The 20,627-nt window shown below is 42.5% G+C and overlaps 1 protein-coding gene across 1 annotated transcript in view; it reads left to right on the plus strand.

The window, feature by feature from the left end:
* LOC145340938 (ephrin type-A receptor 4-like) overlaps window positions 1-20,627 on the plus strand; it is a 123,837-nt gene that overhangs the window by 86,339 nt on the left and 16,871 nt on the right. The window contains exons 6-11 of the mRNA XM_080185541.1: window positions 1,706-1,830; window positions 2,420-2,579; window positions 5,205-5,316; window positions 14,273-14,337; window positions 17,897-18,010; window positions 19,644-19,829. Of these exons, the coding sequence (XP_080041667.1) occupies window positions 1,706-1,830; window positions 2,420-2,579; window positions 5,205-5,316; window positions 14,273-14,337; window positions 17,897-18,010; window positions 19,644-19,829 (762 nt within the window). The remainder of the gene's footprint in view (window positions 1-1,705; window positions 1,831-2,419; window positions 2,580-5,204; window positions 5,317-14,272; window positions 14,338-17,896; window positions 18,011-19,643; window positions 19,830-20,627) is intronic.

Below are 20,627 nucleotides of genomic sequence, written 5' to 3' on the forward strand. Positions count from 1 at the left end.
CATTATTCAAGCAAGCCAGAGGGGGTAAACTGGGAGAGAGAGAGAAAAAAGTACTGCATTACATACAGCTGTAAAAAGTAACATTTGGTATCTCTCTTCTGGACTTGCTTTTCTTCCTTGTCAAACTGTTCTCATTCCCTTCTGCAAGTATTGATTTTTGACTGGGGTTATGCCATATTAGGTACTGGTGCCTTGACCATGTAATCATTACTTTGAAAGTGAGCCTCAGCTTGCTATTCACCATGGAGGCATCATAGACCGGTCTGAACATGTCCTTAACGGTTCTAGTGACTATGGTGATCATCTTTTTATTCATTTGTGGGACATGGGCATCACTGGCACGGTGGCACAGTGGTTAGCACTGGGTTCGATTCCCAGTTTGGGTCACTCACTGTCTGTGTGGAATTTGCATATTCTCCCCGTGGCTGCTTGGGTTTCCTTTGGGTATCTGATTTCCTCCCACAGTTCGAAAGACTCGCTGGTTAGATGCATTGGCCAGCTAAATTCTCCCTCAGTGTACACGAACAGGTGCCGGAGTGTGGCAACTAGGGGATTTTCACACTAACTTCATTGCAGTGTTAATGTAAGCCTAATTGTGACACTAACAAACTTTGTTGCCCATTCCTAGTTGTCCTTGAGAAGGTGGTGGTGAGCTGCCTTTTTGAAACACTGCAGTCTACATGCTGTGGGGTGAGCCACATTTAGAAATGCAAATTGATTTTCCTCTAAACCAGGATACTTCTGTCTTTGCTTTGTTCACTCGAATATTTACTTAAACGTTACGCACCGAAAGAACATGGAGGTGGTTCTTGAGTGGGCAAATCAGAAGTACAATTGGTAAGGGAATTCAGTAGCTACAAAACATTTGTCTCCAAAGGCAGCAAAAATTAACAAAAGTTGCAGCTTTCTATTACCATTCGTAATGTGAATCCTGTTGATTAATGTTACAATTGCTCAGTTAGGCTACCATATTTTTCCACCACCGTCCTCGTTGATAAGACTGTGCCAAGAATATTTGGTTTAGGAAGCTGTGACAATTGCCTTCTGTTTATTTCTGTCTGGAAGTAGATGGACTTCTTCCAGTCAGAGAAGTTGGAATCAATGGCAACATGCTTTTGATGAAAAGGCTGTGGCTCTACCAGACTAATGTTGTTGTTCCTGGTTGATCTCAGTTCATCAATGCATCTATGTATACTGATAAATAAGAGCAGGGGCTAGCTCTCATCTGAAAGCCAGGAATCAATCGCAATCAATGAGAATTCACTTCCACATGCTACTGAAAGCCATGTTGATCAATTAACCCGTGAATAGCATTCTCAAGTAGACAACATTCTTAAAAACAAAAGCTTAGCACAACATGCTCAGATATTCTTTTTTTAACACAATACTGATCACTTGTTCTCCTTTTAAGGCCCGGTTTTTTGATTCTGAATGTACAATGCTTCACGGATTGCAAAACATGAATATTGGGGAAATGGCAAACCAATGAATTGACTTTTATTGTGTCATGGATGTGGAGATTTCAAATCAGCTATAATATAAGTCTGTTTGGAAACTTACTAATATAACTGATTTTTATAAACTCTCTTCCTGTACTGAAATTCATGAAAATTAAACATAAATAGCTTCCACAACGAATAGAGTGCATGAAGGATATTTGAGAAATTTTGTTTTAAAAGTAAGCCAATCTATTTATTCCACACAGCTCCATCTTCCGTTGGTCTAATACAAGCGAAGGAGATAACAAGACATGGGGTTTCTTTGGTCTGGCCAGAACCGGAGAGACCGAATGGTGTAATTCTAGAATACGAGATCAAGTACTATGAAAAGGTTAGTAGTGATCAACATCTGAAACATTTCACAGTCATAGAAATTTTATACAGCACTGGGGGAGGCTATTGAACTATCGCGTCTGCTCTGACGATTCTGAGGAATGTGCATCTAGGGTCAGAATCTGCCTTTTAAATGATTTGTTTCCATTCAAAGTTCTTGTTAAGATCCAGGAAGAGCTACAACTTAATAATAAAAGCAGTAGCTAACAATAGATTGGTGTTTCATAAACTCATCTCTTCACTATAAACTGAAGGTTATGTCAGTAAACATCCGATGAGAATTGACAGAATAATAGCTCTTCACTTTAACAGCTTCAGTTCTCATGTAGATTTCTTCTAGCTGTCTTTTCTGTCGAGACATCTCGTAAAAGCAGTCTTTACAGAGACCGTGTCTTCAAAAGTATTTGGCTTTGGCTTTATGAATGGAGCACTGACTGAGCAGTAAACACAGGACATCCCTTTTCTTCTCTAATATGCGCACATCCTGAAGGCAAAGCTGAAGCCATTCACTGCCATTTAAGTACCAGCCCATTGTTTTAACTGTTTACCTTCTCACACACTTTTTGCGGGTTTCTATCTTTGCACAGGATCAGAACGAACGCAGTTACAGGATTGTTAAAACTCTCTCGAGGAGCACAGAAATCAAGGGCTTGAATCCCTTGACGGCCTACATGTTTCACGTTCGTGCACGAACTGCTGCCGGATATGGCGAGTTCAGTGCTCCATTTCAGTTTATAACAAACTCAGGTATGAAGCCATTTGGAAAACCTTCACTAAACGCTCGTCCCATTTGATTTTTTTAAAATTTAAAATATTACTATTTGAATCAGACTGGCTACAGGTCTGAAGATAATATCCACTCGATAGTTGCCCAAGAGCCTTTTATCATGTGTCACCCCGGACAATCAGTCTCAGTAAGCTATTCAATGATACAGCGGAAGCTGAAACCACCATCAACCAACTAAGAGGCAGACTTGCATTTTTTAGCGGGGATTTGTGAATAGCTAACAAGTTGCTAAACTCTGGCTGTTTTAGCTTGTCCCCTTAGCTGAGGAAGCTCGAGTGATCATAAACCCTTGTCCTGGTTGAGATTAGCCTGGTTTAATATAACAGTCACAAGCCAACCTGGGATAGACATGGACATTCTTATCACATCTGGGCCATGGGAGAAGCGCAAATATTAATGTTTAATTAAATTCAATTGTTAACCACGTGCACCCATACAGATTAAAACAAAGGGACCTATTTTACCATTTTGATTCTAAGTGCTGAGCGGACATGAAACTGGGAATGTTTCAGATCTGACTTTTGGACCAGTTCTCAGGCATCCCCATACACAATCTGCCTACAAAAATATTGGCGATTCCGAATCACGCAGCGCAGGTATGTGGGCAGGGCTTAATGCGCCCAAAACCTTGCAACTCTGATTGGCGCGTCAACTGCGCATGTGCAGAAAAAAATGATAGAATGCTGTTCCCCTGCCACATCCCTCCTGATGTGGGTATGCCGGCGTTGGACTGGCGTAAACACAGTAAAAAGTCTGACAACACCAGGTTTTAGTCCAACCTATTTATTTGATAATATACTCACAAGCTTTCGAGGGGACTGCCTCTTCGTCAGGTGAATGGAGAGATCTGGCCTCAGACAGAGCATATAAAGCACAGACAGTTTAGAGATTACTGATTAAAATGCGAATCCTTACACCTAACCTGCTGTTCAAGACCTGAAGTGGCTGATAATGTGAGTGGAAGGAGCACTGATCACAGTTTAAAGAGATGTGTATTGTCTCTAGACAGTACAGTAAGTGAGGTTTTGCAAACCCAGGCAAGTCACGGGGGTTACAGATAGTGCGACATGAACCCAAGATCCCTGTTGATACCGTCCTCATGTGTGCGGAACTTGGCTATCAGTCTCTGTTCAGCGACTCTGCGCTGTCGTGTGTCGTGAAGGCCGCCTTGGAGAATGCTTACCCGAAGGTCAGAGGCTGAATGCCCGTGACCACTGAAGTGACAACCCTGTCACAGCAACCTCTGCAAGACATGCCGGATCGTCGACACGGATACCATCATCACACGTGAGAATACCATCCACCAGGTACATGGTAAATACTCTTGCAACTCGGCCAACATTGTCTACCTGATACGTTGCAAGAAAGGATGTCCCGAAGCATGGTACATTGGGGAGACCATGCAGACGCTACGACAACGGATGAATGAACATCGCTCGACAGTCACCAGGCAAGACTGTTCCCTTCCTGTTGGCGAACACTTCAGTGGTCACGGGCATTCAGCCTCTGACCTTCGGGTAAGCATTCTCCAAGGCGGCCTTCACGACACACGACAGCGCAGAGTCGCTGAACAGAGACTGATAGCCAAGTTCCGCACACATGAGGACGGTCTCAACAGGGATCTTGGGTTCATGTCGCACTATCTGTAACCCCCGTGACTTGCCTGGGTTTGCAAAACCTCACTTACTGTACTGTCTAGAGACAATACACATCTCTTTAAACTGTGATCAGTGCTCCTTCCACTCACATTATCAGCCACTTCAGGTCTTGAACAGCAGGTTAGGTGTAAGGATTCGCATTTTAATCAGTAATCTCTAAACTGTCTGTGCTTTATATGCTCTGTCTGAGGCCAGAACTCTCCATTCACCTGACGAAGAGGGTAACCCCTCGAAAGCTTGTGAGAATATTATCAAATAAATAGGTTGGACTAAAACCTGGTGTTGTCAGACTTTTTACTGTGTTTGCATCCCTCCTGGGCCAGATAATGCCTTCACCTGGCCTCCACAGACATTGATTGCACCATCACCACAACACTACTGACTCCCTTATCCCCCTACCCCCTGCCACTCAGATTGAGCGTGGGCCACTTACCCCCTTTCCCATTCAGTGATCTCAGGCAGAGTGGCAGCGGACCCCCCCACCACCACCACCAGTCTCAAGCAGAGAGCCACCGGACACTTGGCACTTAACTCCTCACTAACTGGAGTGTCCAATTCGGACTTCTGTGGAGCATGTCTGTTTTGCGCCAATTCTGGATGGGCGAATGGGAAGTGCCAGTAAAATTGCAGCCCATTAAGTCAATTTAAATGCATTTAAATAGCTGTTGAGTCCATTTCGGATGTGGAGCCGATCGCAGCAATTTTTGGCTTTGGTAAAGGGGAACCCGACTCAGAGGTGGGAGTGGATCCCGTTACTTGCTTCATGCTCGACTTTACCAAGTTTTCATGCCCGAAAATGGGTGCAACGCAATGGTGTAATCAGGCCCAAAGTGTTCTTCATAATTACTTTGATATTTTGATACGTGTCCTATGATAAGGTCAGGTTTGTTGATTGAGAAACTAATGTATTTTTGTGTTTATTACCAGCTCCATCAGCTATTATTGGAGATGGTGCCAGTCCCACTGTTTTGCTTGTGTCTGTGGCTGGTAGTGCAGTTCTAGTGGTGATACTGATCTCCGCCTTCGTTATAAGCAGGAGGTAAGTCATTTTTACAGATTTATTGATGCAAATATTCTCATTACTGAAACCGTTCGCAAAGCACTTGTGCAGTAATGAACCTTTTTCCCTCCCTCCCTCCTTCCTCTCTATTAGCAGACATAGAAAGTATAACAGTAATGACTCCAACAACAAGGATGGTGTATGTTTCTCATCAGCCTTGTGAATTGCATTTAACTTTGCTTTTTGCCCAATTTCTTATGGAAGATGGCACATAGTGGGATTATATAGGGTGAAAGCAGCACTGGAAAGTCAATACATCACTACTGCCCCTGAATTGGAATTGTGAAACCAGGTGCCCTTAGACAGCACTGAAAATATGTACTCGTTGGTGCTATTATTTGAAGGTTGGCTGACGTTCCATGTTATAGTTTAAAGTATGTCTGGCTATTTTCTACCCCGAAAACTAAACACTGCCATTATGTTACTCTAATAATGCGCTATTATTCAAAACACACCTTGGATAAAGAAACACTCCAAGGATTTGTACATTTGAGATTGCATTGACTCTCATCAGAAATAATCTCAGTGCACGATGAGAACACTGGACTAATGAGATGTTTCCACGAGGGATCCCCAGTGCCTGGTCTACACTAAATTAGCTGATCGCAATCAGTGAAGCGTGGATGCACTAAAACTGGGGGAAAGGTTTTAAGTCCTGGTTGGCTATCCAAAAATGTTGAAAAATATTCCACCTAAACCTTGAGAACAGGATTGTGCTTGGCTGGGATCCTCCTCCCATCTCTGGCGTAACCAGTCTTCATGTACGAGTGTCTTTATACTGGAAATGGAGGTAAATTCATCTTGGATGATAAGGCACAATGTGTAAGAATTAGGAGTCCATTTTATTCTCAGTCTGGTTATCATCTCTACTGGGGAAACATGGTTGTTATTGGTTAGTTTAAGGGTATGAGGTACTAGTGCCTCTTGAGGAGTATTTTGGATGAGAAAAGGAGACAAGAAAATGAAAAGTTGAAAAAATGGCCCAGAGTTTTTGGTAGCAATGATGATGAAACTGTCATTGTTTGCTGCCATTACTCCACTGAAACTTGCAGCAACTTCTGGAGTGCATATATATGCCATTAAACTTGGATTTATTTATAGTTTATATTCCAATCTAGGGAGATAAATATTTATAATGTTTTAATGCCAACCTTAATCCCATTTGTATGTCCCAATCATTTGTTTTGTCATCTGTAATATTTACAAATAAACTTCTTGGTTTCATTTTTATGGGAACCCTGTAATGGGATTGGCTGCTTACCCATGCTTGATGACCTCACTGTTGCTGCATTTACTTGAGATCATAGAATCCCTACAATACAGAAGAGGCCATTCAGCCCATCAAGTCTGTATCGACTCTCCAAAAGAGCATACTACCCAGCAACCACCCCTGAGTCCTGGCCCTTTCTTGTAATCCTGTGCATTTACCATGACTAATCCACCTAACCTACACATCATTGGACACTAAGGGACAATTTAGCATGGCCAATCTAACTAATCTGCACATCATTGGACACAAGGGGCAATCTAGCATGGCCATTCCATCTGACCTTGACTAAGTGCCAGGTGCAAATTAATGTGGAAAAAGCAGAATTCATGTCAGCGAAATTGCTAAATCTGTGTGAGCAGTCTCCTTTGAGACCAATGAAAAACACCATTGTTTGGGCATTGATTGCAAAATCCTTTCCACTATGTCCAGAATCCATCCAGTTGTGTGAAGTTTTCAATAGCAAACTTAAAACTGTTGCCAATAAGATATTTTTCTAAACATAAAGGATTTCAGCCTTCCGTAAATTTCCTAGTATTCCCCAAACCTTACAATTCTAAGATCTATATCTGTGCCTACACCAGGGAAGCCATCTCAAAACACAATTTTATACTGATCTCTTAAAATTTCCATAGTACCCTGCAGCTTATCAGTAAAGATATATTTTTCAAGATACAGCTTTGATTGTACATCATTATGGTTAACCTTGAAATGTCTGGGAACTTCCATTATGCGGAAGATGGTACGATGAATAGTAATTTTGCAGGGCTATTCTAACCTGAAGCACTTTTTGGGAAAAAAACAAAAGATAACTGACAACATAATTCAGTGAGATAAATGTATCAAAACCTACTGTAATAGGAACTAGTAATGACAAGGATGATGGCATAATATCACATCCACTCATATTAATGATTTTATTATTTGAGGCAGAATTGATGGCATGATTCATTAGAATTCTAATTATGACTCGCTACCTATAAGTATTGAGATTCACTGAGTGTAGAAGATGTTATTGTTATGCCTTAAATATAGTCATTTCCAATCTCTGATAAACATGGTCTGGTTATTGGCTCTCAATGGATCACTTATGGAAAATGAACTGTCAACCTTTGGCACCTCATTGATTTTTTTGTGTCAGACAGAAAATTGTCAAAGAAAACTGGCAGTGAACCAAAGTTGGAGGCAAATTTGCCAGTGTAGATAATATTTTTTGTGCCGGGTTCACTTATCCTGTGTATTTGCTGTTCAGAGGTGAACTACTGTTTATATTAGTGCAAAGGAGCCGTAAATCTGGTGATAACAGCCGTGCTTGTGGGTCGCAATAAATCAAGGATAGGAATCAATTGAATTCTGCCTTTTAAAGATTGCTTGTAGTTAGAGTACTTCAGAGTTGTTTACCGACTGCCGAGCCAAGTAATCTGTCGAAACCCAAAAATTGACAGCAGGACTAATCTGTAATAAGCTAGGAAAGAAACAAATGGGAGTGTTTGTAAGGCTGGGGGACAAGTCAATAGTGGACTAAGTAATAGCATTAGAGCGGGACACTCTTGAGGTAACTCAAGGCTGCATTCCATTTAAAAAAAAACCATAGGCAGGTGTTGTGTGGGCTGTTATTTCACAGGATAAGATGTTGAAAAAGCTGAATGCGAAAAATGTGTGAACAAAGTTCTGAATATTTCTGGCAGCTTTTTTCATGTTTAAATCAGTGAAGACTAGGATTTGAGGATCAATGGAAAATATTGATGATTTATCACGAGGATTTCAGTAGATTGCAAGGGTGATCAGCATTCTCTCCAAACTGCATGGGTGTGTAGCCACAGAGCAATTACAAGTGTGCTATTCAAGGGATTAATAGGTTGCATAAAGCAGCGTGAATGGACATGCAGAAATCTTTAAGGGACCGTAGACAGTGTACGGACATTAGAGGAAATACTGACGGTGCATATGTGACATTTCTACACTCCCTCCACTTAACCCTAGAAACATAGCAAACATTATAATTATAGCCCTTCCCTGGAAAGAACAAGTTAAGCTCTGAAATTGCCTCCCTAGCAGCAATGTGGGTGTGGTGGCTCAGAGGCAGGAGTGCTAAACATTGCACCACAAAGCCTCTACAGTGGTATACCTGTATCATATGCATTGCAGTGTTTGAAGAAGGCCACTCATCACCATCTTCTTACTGGCAATTTGAGATGGACAATAAATGCTGAATTTGTTGGTACATCCCATGAACGAATATAAAAAAGCTACATAATAGAGCAGAGTATTGCTATTTGAAGGTAGTGGGAGAAAATGTAATGGATGATTATCATAGAATCATAAAATCCTACAATGCAGAAGGAGACCATTCAGCCCATTCAGTCTGCAGTGACCACAATCCCACCCGGGCCCTATCCCCGTAACCACATGTGTTGTCCCCCGACACTAAGGGGCAATTTAGCATGGCCAATCCACCTAACCCACACATCTCTGGTCTGTGGGAGGAAACTGGAGGAAACCCATGCAGACGTGGGGAGAATGAGCAAACTCCATACAGACTCAGAGGCCAGAATCAAACCCAGGTCCCTGGCACTGTGAGGCAGCAGTGCTAACTACTGTGCCGGCCCAAAAGAAGGGGCTTTGCATTGGCCAGGAATTAATTGAGAACATCATACAAAAAGGGTAAAAGCAGATTATGTGGATGCTGGAATCTGAAGCAAAAACAGAAAATGCTGGAAAATCCCAGCAAGTCTGACAGCATCCTGGAGAGAGAATAGAGCTAACATTTCGAGTCTGGATGACTCTTCATCAGAAAAGGTACTGGACTTTGGTCAGAAAGGGTACTTGACATTAAACCATTTAGGTTAGTTTCAGTTTATTTTTCTTGTAGTGTATTGGTACCAATGGATAAAGTACATTGTGATGCATTATACCACACAAGCTAAGAAGATGCCAACTTAATCCCTGGTTTGAGTTAAATTAGCCAGCATGGTGCAGTAGTGGGGTATTCCAAATGGCTTTATCATGCCTGGATGGGAATATAAATCATGAATAAAACTCACCTCCCTTGTGCATTGGTAAATCAGAAGCCGTATTAGAAAGGAACTAGTAATTACATATTGAGGAACCCCTTATCTTGATCTTTTGTGGCCACAGTTGCACTCTGCCTCTCACTGCGAGATTCTAGTCAGGCCCGGAGTTAAGATGGTGTGGGTGTTGTTTGGACAACGATGCCATTTAAGTGAGTTCTTGGTTCTCTGAAATAGATAGTCTCCATAGGCCTAGTTGTGAGCTAGTTAAAATGATGGGGGAGGAACATAACTCAAACCCCAGTACCACTGTAAATACCATCCATATCGTTCCTGTCTGGAGTGGGGGGGGAGGGGAGGTGGTTAAAATACTCCTACAGCAACCTGTTGTTATTCAGGTTGGCTTCTTCTAACAAAGAACACTTAACAGAACAATTGTCTCCTTTCAACGGTAGGAATAAGCATTCTTTCTAGAGTAGGGAGAGTCTAGATTAGGGAGAATTAAAGGAAGTAAAAAAAACAACACATTTTCAGCAGGCTAGGCAGCATCTGTGGAGAGAAAAACAGAGTTAATATTGCAGGCCAATGATCTTTTATGCTCCAGCCTCCACAGTATTTGCCTTTTGTTTTAAGATTAAGGTGAGACTTAAGAGAGATGTTCAAAATCATGATTGAGTAAATAAAGAGAAACTGTTTTCAGTGGCATTTGGGCCATTAGTCAGAGAGCACAAACTTGACATAAATAACATAAGAAGCAAGATGAGGAGTCCTTTTCGTACAGCGGCTTATAATGATCTGGAATATACTACCTGAAAGGGTGTTAAAAATGTATTAGATAAGTTTAAAAAGGGAGTTGAATAAAATACTTCAGTAGGAAAACATGCATGACTGTGGGACAAAGACCGATGAGTGGATTTCTCAGTGAAAGAACCAGCACATCCAGGAGAGGACAAATGGCTTTTTTCTGTGCTAAATCATTCTGTGATTCCACTGTTTCCTGGAACATTAAAATTGAGAGAGCAATATATTTACAGACCATATAAACAAACCACAAAGCTTCCAGGTATAATTGCTGGTCTCTGCTGAATTAGCTTCTTGCAACCATACTGCAGTAAGCCAAGTAAGAAATATTACAACACCAGGTTAAAGTCCAAAGGCTTATGTGGTAGCACAAGCTTTTGGAGTGTCACTCCTTCTTCAGGTGAATGAAGAATTGTGTCCACAAACACGACATATATAGACACAAACTCAATTTACAAGGTAATGGTTGGAATGCGAGTCTTTACAGGTAATCAAGTTTTAACAGTACAGATAATGTGAGAGAGGGTTAAGCATAGGTTGAAGAGCTGTGTATTGCCTCCAGCCAGACAGTTAGTGAAATTTCACGACACATGACAATGCAGAATCGCTGAGCAGAAACTGATAGCCAAGTTCTGCACACATGAGGACGGCCTCAACTGGGATCTTGGGTTCATGCCATACTATCTGTAATCCGCACGACTTGCCTGAGTTTGCAAAATCCCACTAACCGTCCTGGCTGGAGACAATACACTCCTCTTTAACCTGTGCTTAACCCTCTTTCCACTCACATTCTCTGTACCTTTAAGACTTGATTACCTGTAAAGACTCGCATTCCAACCATTATCTTCTAAATTGAGTTTGTATCTATATATGTCCTGTTTGTGAACACAGCTCCTCACTCATCTGAAGAAGGAGTGACACTCCAAAAGCTTGTGCTATCAAATAAATCTGCTGGACTTTAACCTGGTGCTATGAGACTTCTTACTGCACTTACCCCAGTCCAATGCTGGCATCTCCACATCATAGCAGTAAGCTAATCCAACCGACTGCTGCATCTTAGTGTTTTCTCACTCCCTGCTGCAATCCAGTGATTTCTGTTGGTGACTTTGGATGGACTTTTACTGCCTCTGGCGCTGGTGGGATTTTCCGTTTGAGGTCAGCAGACTATTGAATGGCTCCCTGTGTTTTCCGGCCCTATCCCTGCAGGTCTGTAAAATTCCACCCTTTGTTGTGGTACTCCTTGAGTGAGCTGTCAAAGTCTGCTGATGTCTTGTGCCACAAATCAAATCACTGATATCTTGAAGAGGGATACACTGTTTGAATTGCAGCAGGAGGATATGTACTGAGAATTGATTCTAGTAAGAATAAATATATGTAGATGTTATGATTTTTAAATTTATGTTTCTATTACTACCTTCACACAAACCAGCTTACCATCCATTGACTGCACTTCCCGCTGTTGAAAAAGCTAATCTTTCTGTACACCCTAGCTATGACTGTAACACTGCATTCTGCACTCCCTTCTTTCCTTCTCTATGTACAGAATGCTTTGTCTGTATAGCGCACAAGGAACAATACTTTTCCCTGTATACTAATACATGTGACAATAATAAATCAAAATCAAAATGTTTATGACTTAATCACTGAAATTATTGGCTCTGCACCAAGTTCTATCAGTTAAAGCACATCTCGGGCCCGATTCTGCCAAAAAATTCTAAGTGCTGAATTTGCAGGAAAAATTGTGTTTTTTCACTGAGAGTTCAGACTTGAATCTGTACATTGCAAAGGTTACAATCATGAATATTATTAAAAGTTCAGGGTTGGGGCCTATTCACGCCAGATTCTGTCCGTTCTGGGTTTTGGCGCATGAGTAGTGACCCTGAACTGTCAGACTGCAGTTTTTTGGCCATCTCAATCGTTGGTCAGCCCAGGATTCTCCATGGCCTGATCGTGGCCCCCACGATCATTTCCAGGCTATTCTGACCTCCCCTCCCATCCCAGAGCACTACAATCTCCAGCCCACCTCCCTCCCCACAGTGACAATCGCTCCCAGCTCATCCTGATCGCTGGCCACCCCTAGCCCCAACCAGTCCTAGCTTCAGAGTGGCAGTGCCCGCTCCCCCCCACCACCAACCGATCGCACCAGGCCCTGCTCACAATAGGCCTTATCCCCCTAGGCCCCACACCCCTGGTCCTGCCCAATGCCCGATGGGCAAAGTCAAGGTGGCCCAAGGGGCACAGGCTGGCACTGCCAGGGTGCCCATGGCCAGGGGCCTCTAACCCCTGCCGCCCGACTCCCTGGGGGCCCTGATTGCCCCTCCCCTTCACTCCTGTGGGATTTTCCGCTAGTTCCCCAACCATAGGGAGCTACTGTAAATCCCATCAGAGTGAAATACCCTTGGCAGGGTGGGAGATGCTATCAGGCCTGGAGAATTCAGTCCTAGGCCCGATAATGACATTTAAAATAGATTAAAAATAGATTGAAATCACTTATTCTGTTTCCCGCCGGTTTCCAGTGCAGTCCCGACTGTGCCTGGTCCCCGGCTGTGGGAGAAGCACGCGCACCAAGAACGCATGCACGAATCTTGCAAAATGGCCAACACATGCATCTCTCACCCGGATATGCCAAAATATGCCGGGATGGGAGAACTGGGCCCCTAGTGTGTGTTAATTTTAAATGATTTCACATAGATTAAAAGTGTGATATTTTCCCGAGGGAGTATTTGCTAAATAAATTATTGAATATGCAAGTATAATCGTCATGTGTATACATCACTTCTCATTAACATCAGTGTGGTAATTAGTGGCTGTTGTATTTCCTCCATTATAAATACCTTTGGGATGTCCTGAAGTTGCGAAAGGCACTATATAAATGCATTTCTTTTGTTTTCATCTTTGGGCATTAAAAAATGGCATGACTGTTTTTGGTTGTTCATTCCCAAATCAAATAAATTTGTCCATAAATTTAATGGTATAAACTTCATTCTGTAGAAACTTGATTAATGGTTTTAACTGCCGGAAATCTTTCACCAGATTCGATTCAATTACCTGCGATAGAACATATTCCAGTCATGAATCTTTCATCACTGTGTTACAGTAAATCAAATAAACACTAATCAAAGTTTAGCTCTTTTTAAACACCAGAGATAAAAGTTGGGGGCTTGGCAATATTATCAGCCGTTTACCCACCCCCAGCATCTTTTATTCTGCTCATTATCTTTGCTTTTGTGAATGATAATGGAACTAACAACAAAGCATTGGAGCTTGAATCCCCAACAGCTCTGCCACGTTGAGTGAATCCACAAATACTATGTTAATGCCCTTTTGTGCTGTGCTGCAGTAGCCTGCAGAGAATACCCCCCTCTGTCTCACCTACAGACCTGTTGGCCTCTCTGACCCCTGCTGCTTATCAAAGCACTCTCTACCTGTGCCCTGTCATTCCACATAAACCTTTCTAATTACATAATTCAATCCGCTACAAAGGCTTCCTTATTCCATTTAGGCTTAGTCAGGTAAGCCATCTCCAAACCTCAATTTATTTTCCAAGTCTGCAACTGGCTATTAGCATTCATTTCCCTTGCTCAATGACTGGCTAATGAGTTCTCTAGCTTTCTCAGTGGTTAATGATATATGGCAGTGTCATGCTCCAGGCAGAGTTCAGCAGGTGACAGTCATGCAGGTAGGGATGGGAGAGGGTGGGGGAAGGGCAAGGCCCAGACCTGTAATTACGAGGCAATAAGGTACAATTGACTGTTTGAACAGCAAGATACGGTACATTCCCAGCTAAGCAGGTGGTCCTGAGTTCTTACTCCCTCCTATTGTCATTAATCTTCACGCTTTATTCCTGTTCCTGCAGGCGTAGAAAATACAGTAAAGCCAAGCAGGAAGCAGATGAGGAAAAGCATTTACATAATGGACAAGGTACGTGGTAACAAGCAGCATTTGATGCATTTGTAGAAAGACAATGTGGGCATTAAACTTTTTGCATTTGTGGAGTTGATGTTAAAGACATTACACTGCATGTAGATTAACTCTGGGCGAGCTTTTCTAGCCCTTCCTGCCAGCGGGATCTCCCAGTCCCACCAAATTCAACCCCCACCACATGTTCCCTGGCTGACGGATAGGCGAACCATACAAAACATTTTAGACTTTGGCGGGGTCGCCATAGTAGTGGTGGTGGGGGAGGGAGGGGGGTGTTCCAATTGTGGCACAGTAGGATGCAATAACATACTAAATAAAAGCTGCTTTTATACTGGTGCCATTTTATTTTGAATTCTATAGGGATATCATAAGAACATAAGAACATAAGAAATAGGAGCAGGAGGAGGCCATCTAGCCCTTCGAGCCTGCCCCGCCATTCAATAAGATCATGGCTGATCTGTTGTGGCTCAGTTCCACTTTCCCGCCCTCTCCCCATAACCCTTAATCCCCTCTCTTATCAAGAACCCATCAACCCGCTTCTTAAAAATATTTAGCGAGGCAGCCTCCACCACTTCAACGGGCAGAGAATTCCAGAGATTCACCACCCTTTGAGTGAAGAAGTTCCTCCTCAACTCCGTTCTAAACCGCCCCCCTTTTATCTTGAGGCTGTGCCCCCTAGTCCTACTGTCTTTTTTGAGCGGGAAGAGTCTCTCCACCTCTATCCTATCCATCCCATTCATCATCTTATACGTCTCAATGAGATCTCCCCTCATTCTTCTAAACTCTAACGAGTACAAGCCTAGTTTATTCAGCCTCTCCTCATAGCTCAATCCCCTCAACTCCGGTATCAGCCTAGTAAACCTCCTCTGCACTCCCTCCAAGGCCAAAATATCCTTGCGCAGGTGCGGCGCCCAAAACTGCACACACTTCCCGCTTCTTGTTTTTGGCACTGATTCCAACTTCCTAGGCCCAGTGACAGGCTGTAAACCCACAAATCAGCTGGGATTTTCCAGCAGAAACAGCGAGCTTGCCAAAAGTTCCTTGACTTTGTTGGGACCTGAAGACCCTGCCTTTGGGTGGGGACTGGTAAATCCCACCCATAGGTAATGTGCATCTGCTGCCAGATAAGGGGGACAAACCCAACACCATTAACACTGGGGCTGGTTCATCATTACCATTTTCTCAGATCTTGGAAAGGGTCCAGAGGAGGTTCACAAGAATGATTCCTGGAATGAAGAGCTTGTCGTATCAGAAACAGTTGAGGACTCTGGGTCTGAATTCGTTGGAGTTTAGAAGGATGAGCGGGGATTTTATTGAAACTTACAGGATACTGCGAGGCCTGGATAGAGTGAACGTGGATAGGATTTTTCCACTAGTAGGAAAAGCTAGAACCAGAGGGCACAACCTCAGGCTAAAGGGACGATCCTTTAAAACAGAAATGAGGAGGAATTTCTTCAGAGAGTGGTGAACCTGTGGAACTCATTTCAGCAGAAGGCTGTGGAGGCCAGGTCATTGAGTCTCTTTAAGACAGAGATAGATAGGTTCTTAGTTAATAAGGGGATCAGGGGTTATGGGGAAAAGTCAGGAGAATGGGAATGAGAAAAATATCAGCCATGATTGAATTGCAGAGCAGACTTGATGGGCCTAATTCTGCTCCTGTATCTTGTGGTCTTATAAGGGTTGAATTAAAGATGTCTAAAAGTTACTGACACCTCACATGCATTCCCCAGGTGACACTTGTTTATATTATTATTTTGATTTGGTTTATTATTGTCACATGTACTGGTATACAGTGAAAAGTATTGTTTCTTGCGTGCTATATAGACAAAGCATACCATTCATAGAGTATATTAGAGAAGAAGGAAAGAGTGCAAAGGTGCAGAATATTGTGTTGCAGTCATAGCTAGAGTGCAGAGAAAGATCAACTTAATATAAAGGTAAATCCATTCAAAAGTCTGATGGCAGTGGGGAAAAAGTTGTTCTTGAGTCAGTTGGTACGTGACCTCAGACGTTTTTTAGCTTTTGATATTCTGTGGTGAGGGAAAATTTGGAGCTTTCTGTGTAATCAGCCTGTTTTTGTCAGCAGCACACACTGAAATCCTGCTCTGGGTTCAGAAGACTGAGGAAATCTTGCATGTTAGCTACAACTCTCACCAACTTTTAGAGATGCACCATAGAAAGCATTCTTTCTGGTTGTATCATAGCTTATTATAGCTCTTGCTGTGCCCAAGACCGCAAGAAACTACAAAAGGTCATCAATGTAATTCAATCTGTCATGCATACCAGCCTCCCATCCGTTGACTCTGTCTATACTTGCCACTGCCTCGGCAAAGCAGCCAGCATAATTAAGGACCCCACGCACCACAGACATTCTCTCTTCCACCTTCTTTCTTCGGGAAAGAGATACAAAAATCTGAGGGCACGTAGCAAACGATTGAAGAATAGCTTCCCCTGCTGCTCTGAGACTTTTGAATGGACCTACTTGCATTAAGCTGATCTTTCTCTACACCCTGGCTATGACTGTAGCACAATATTTTGCACTCTCTTGTTTCCTTTTCTATGAACGATATGCTTTGTCTGTGTAGCATGCAAGAAACAATACTTTTCACTGTATGTTAATAAATGTGACAATAATAACTCAAATCAAAATGTCACACTGAGTGCCAATATCTGGCTCGGTGTGTTATCCCAAAATCAAAACGATACTAAAACACATTCCTCACTGCCCTTGACAATCCAGTCAGAAAAACTGTACAAATGTTGCTTCCAATCCTATTGGTTTCTTTCATTGCAGCACTATCTCGATGCCAAGTTTATGTCATTGTTGATGTCAGTTCAAATTCAACTCTCTTATTCGTCTGTTTTATGACAACTTGCATTTATATAATGCTTTATTGTAGAAAAGTGTCCCAAGATACCTCATAGAAGCAGAAGCAGACAGAATTTTTTGTAACACATCTATTCAACAAAGCAGATCATATTAAGTAATAAAAGAATAAACCACAATATAATGTTTTCAGCTTAGACATTGATATTTGGCAAAATCCTCGTAGGTAGCGAAACTGCCCTCCTAGCACTAAACAATATAGACTAGAGGGAGCCTGGTTAGATAATGGTTAGATGCCAGATTTGCCTTGAGTTAGGTGACCTCAGAGCAAGCAGTTTTGAAAAGTACATGTTAGCTCAAAAATCAAGCACGGTTCCCTTCCCAGATTGCTATGCAGTGACCCATGCTGCAAACTATCGCATGCTATTAACCTTCAGTGGTTGAATAGCTAGGAGACATTGAGTATCTGAACTCTCACATGTGAATGAAATGGACTGGACATCTAATCAAGTGTACATCAGCAAGAATCAGTGCCTTCTGGATAACAAGGGAATGGAGGAGAAGGCTAGGGAGGAAAAAAATGCTTCTTTCAATGACCAGGAAAATGTTTATGTCTAAAAGCTGAAAAAATAACATGTGGTTTATTATGGTTGTGTACACCTCAGGAAATATCTCTCGTGTTAATAATGTAAATTGTGATAAAAAGTAAAAATGTCTTTGTATGTTTTGAAGGAGTAAGGACATATGTCGATCCTTTCACCTATGAAGATCCTAATCAAGCTGTCCGTGAATTTGCCAAAGAAATCGATGCATCATGTATAAAGATTGAAAGGGTCATAGGTGTAGGTAAGTTATTCAGCTAGATTATTTATGGATTGATCCATAGAGCATATTTATGGTCAGTTTTCTGCTAGGCAGAAGGACTTTTTTAAAAGTTCACTTGTGAAGTGTCTGCTCACTAAAATAAGGCTGTTAGTGCTATGGAGTGCAACAATGCCAATTTAAGGCTTAAAGTTTATTTATTAGTATCACAATTAGGCTTACATTAAAACTGCGATGAAGCTACTGTGAAAATCCCCTAGTTGCTACACTCCGATGCCTGATTGGGTACACTGAGGGAGAATTTAGCATGGCCAATGCACCTAACCAACATGTCTTTAAGATTGTGGGAAGAAACAGAAGCATGCGGAGGAAATCCATGCAGACACAGGGAGAATGTGCAGACTCTGCACAAACAGTGACCTAGTACAATCTGATGCAGGATTTCCCCACTGTCATTGCCAAATGGAGTTCAGAAACTTGCACTGTTTAGGAAATAATCACCCTGCTCTGGTTTTCCCCACATTAATCAATTAAGGGTGGCATGGTGGCACAGTGGTTAGCACTGCTATCTCACAGCGCCAGGAACTCGGGTTCAATTCCGTCCTCGAGTGACTGTCCGCGTGGAGTTTGAAAGTTCTCCTCATGTCAGCTTGGGTTACCTCTGGGTGCTCTGATTTCCACCCACAGCCCAAAGATGTGCAGGTTAGGTGGATTGACCATGATAAATTGCTCCTTAGCGTCACAAGATGTGTAGGTTAGGTGGATTAGCTAGGATAAATGCACGCAATTACGGGGATAGGGTGAGGGGGTTAGGCCTGGGTAAAATGAGGAGTCGGTGCAGACTTGATAGGCTGAATGGCCTCCTTCTGTAGGATTCCATGGTTAAGACTAGTGGGTGGGCACTCAAAGCTGAAGGGTCATGAGGAGACCTCACAGCACTGAAGAAACAGAGTGCTGCCTTTTCAGGAAAGTGAGAGAGGGGGTACCCCAAGATGGAGGGTCCCCTCTCTCACACCTTCTTTTAAAACTTCAAATTAAACATTTTTGTCAGCAGCCAGGCACCATTGTGGATCCCCTGCATTGGGTGATGTGTGGCTGCAATTGAAGCCAGACCTGTAAGCGTGCCAGGAACTCTTGCTCCCTGACCAGCAGTCTGCCACTGGGATGCTGCCTCCAGGTAGCTACACTGCTCTCCAACTCCTCTGGGGACTTGATGTCTGTGTGGAAAATTCCGCAGGCACAGAATGGAGCTGGGGAAATGGTACACATGCCAGCTGCGTGAACACACCCCACTTGCCTCATCAGGGCCTAAACATTCAGTCCCTGGATTCAGGAGTGAATAATACTTCAAGGTCAGGGATAAGATGTCGAGATATAAAGTTTCCTTTGCTGTAACACTCACATCTAATCTCGCAAGAGCCTAACTTCAATACACTTGTCGTATTTTTCTTTCTGGCTCTCACATCTGCCACTTTGCAACTGCCCGAGCGAGATTGTCATTAATCCTAAATTAGGGACAGTAGGGATGTGAGCCTGTGCCGAGAATTAGACTGCCCAAATTCGTTCCACGTAGGCCCCTTGCAGATAGAAAATACGTCTCATCCGGCTAATGTCATTATGATAAGTAATTACGCTTTATTTCTGTTCTGTTTTATAGGTGAATTTGGTGAAGTGTGTAGTGGACGTTTGAAAATGCCAGGCAAGAGAGAGATCTGTGTGGCCATCAAGACCTTGAAAGCTGGCTACACTGATAAACAGAGGCGAGATTTCCTGAGTGAAGCAAGCATCATGGGCCAGTTTGATCATCCCAACATCATCCACCTGGAGGGAGTAGTCACAAAATGTAGGTCCAGCGACAGGACCGAGCAGAAAAGTTGCGCACGTTCGTCTAAAAATGACAGATGGAACACCTATTGATAAATAACAAGGGAGAAGAACTGGAATACAAGTCATTAATCTTTGTGGCAGATTTAAAGGAGTTGATGGTGTGAATTGACATTCTATCCTTAGACAGCTTGTATTAAGATTTGCAGTGAAATTAATATCTAGGTCTGTGTGGGCCAGGATATTTTTGAAACTGTGACAGGTTGGGCTGGGTGTCACAGGATAGGTGAAAACAGATGGCAAGGAATTTGATATTAAGCGGTAAAATTATTTTTTTTGTAAAAACATACCAAAGATTGCCCAACCAAGAGAGAAATTCTAAATATTCTTGCTTGAGAAGTCCTTTCTTCCTCCGTGACTAATACGGTGAACTTACCAGCAAAGCTAACGATTAAACATTACTGCTGTGTTTACAGGCGAGTTGCAGCAGAAAATAATTTATTTGCATAAATAGTTGGCAGTATATTTTTTTTAAATTGTCATTTAAATTTGCAATATGTAAAAGCTGACCTATTGTTCCCTGTTGCCCAATTCCCAGCAGGCCAAGCCCAACTGTAATGAGCCCAGTCTCCCTCAGCTCGTGCCTTTCTAATGACTGTCATTTAATAAAGCATTCATATCAGCTGCTCCTGTCTGGGTTTTGATAGGTACGATAAATGACAATATTTAGTAAACAAAAATGAAAATGCAAATGAAGCTCGAACATTGTTTCCAAGCTTGATTCCAAGCTGTCGCTTCAGCAACTTTTGTTCCTGAC

The sequence above is a fragment of the Carcharhinus amblyrhynchos genome, chromosome 3 (assembly GCF_965287045.1).
Source record: "Carcharhinus amblyrhynchos chromosome 3, sCarAmb.v2.hapA, whole genome shotgun sequence".
Taxonomy (NCBI): domain Eukaryota; kingdom Metazoa; phylum Chordata; class Chondrichthyes; order Carcharhiniformes; family Carcharhinidae; genus Carcharhinus; species Carcharhinus amblyrhynchos.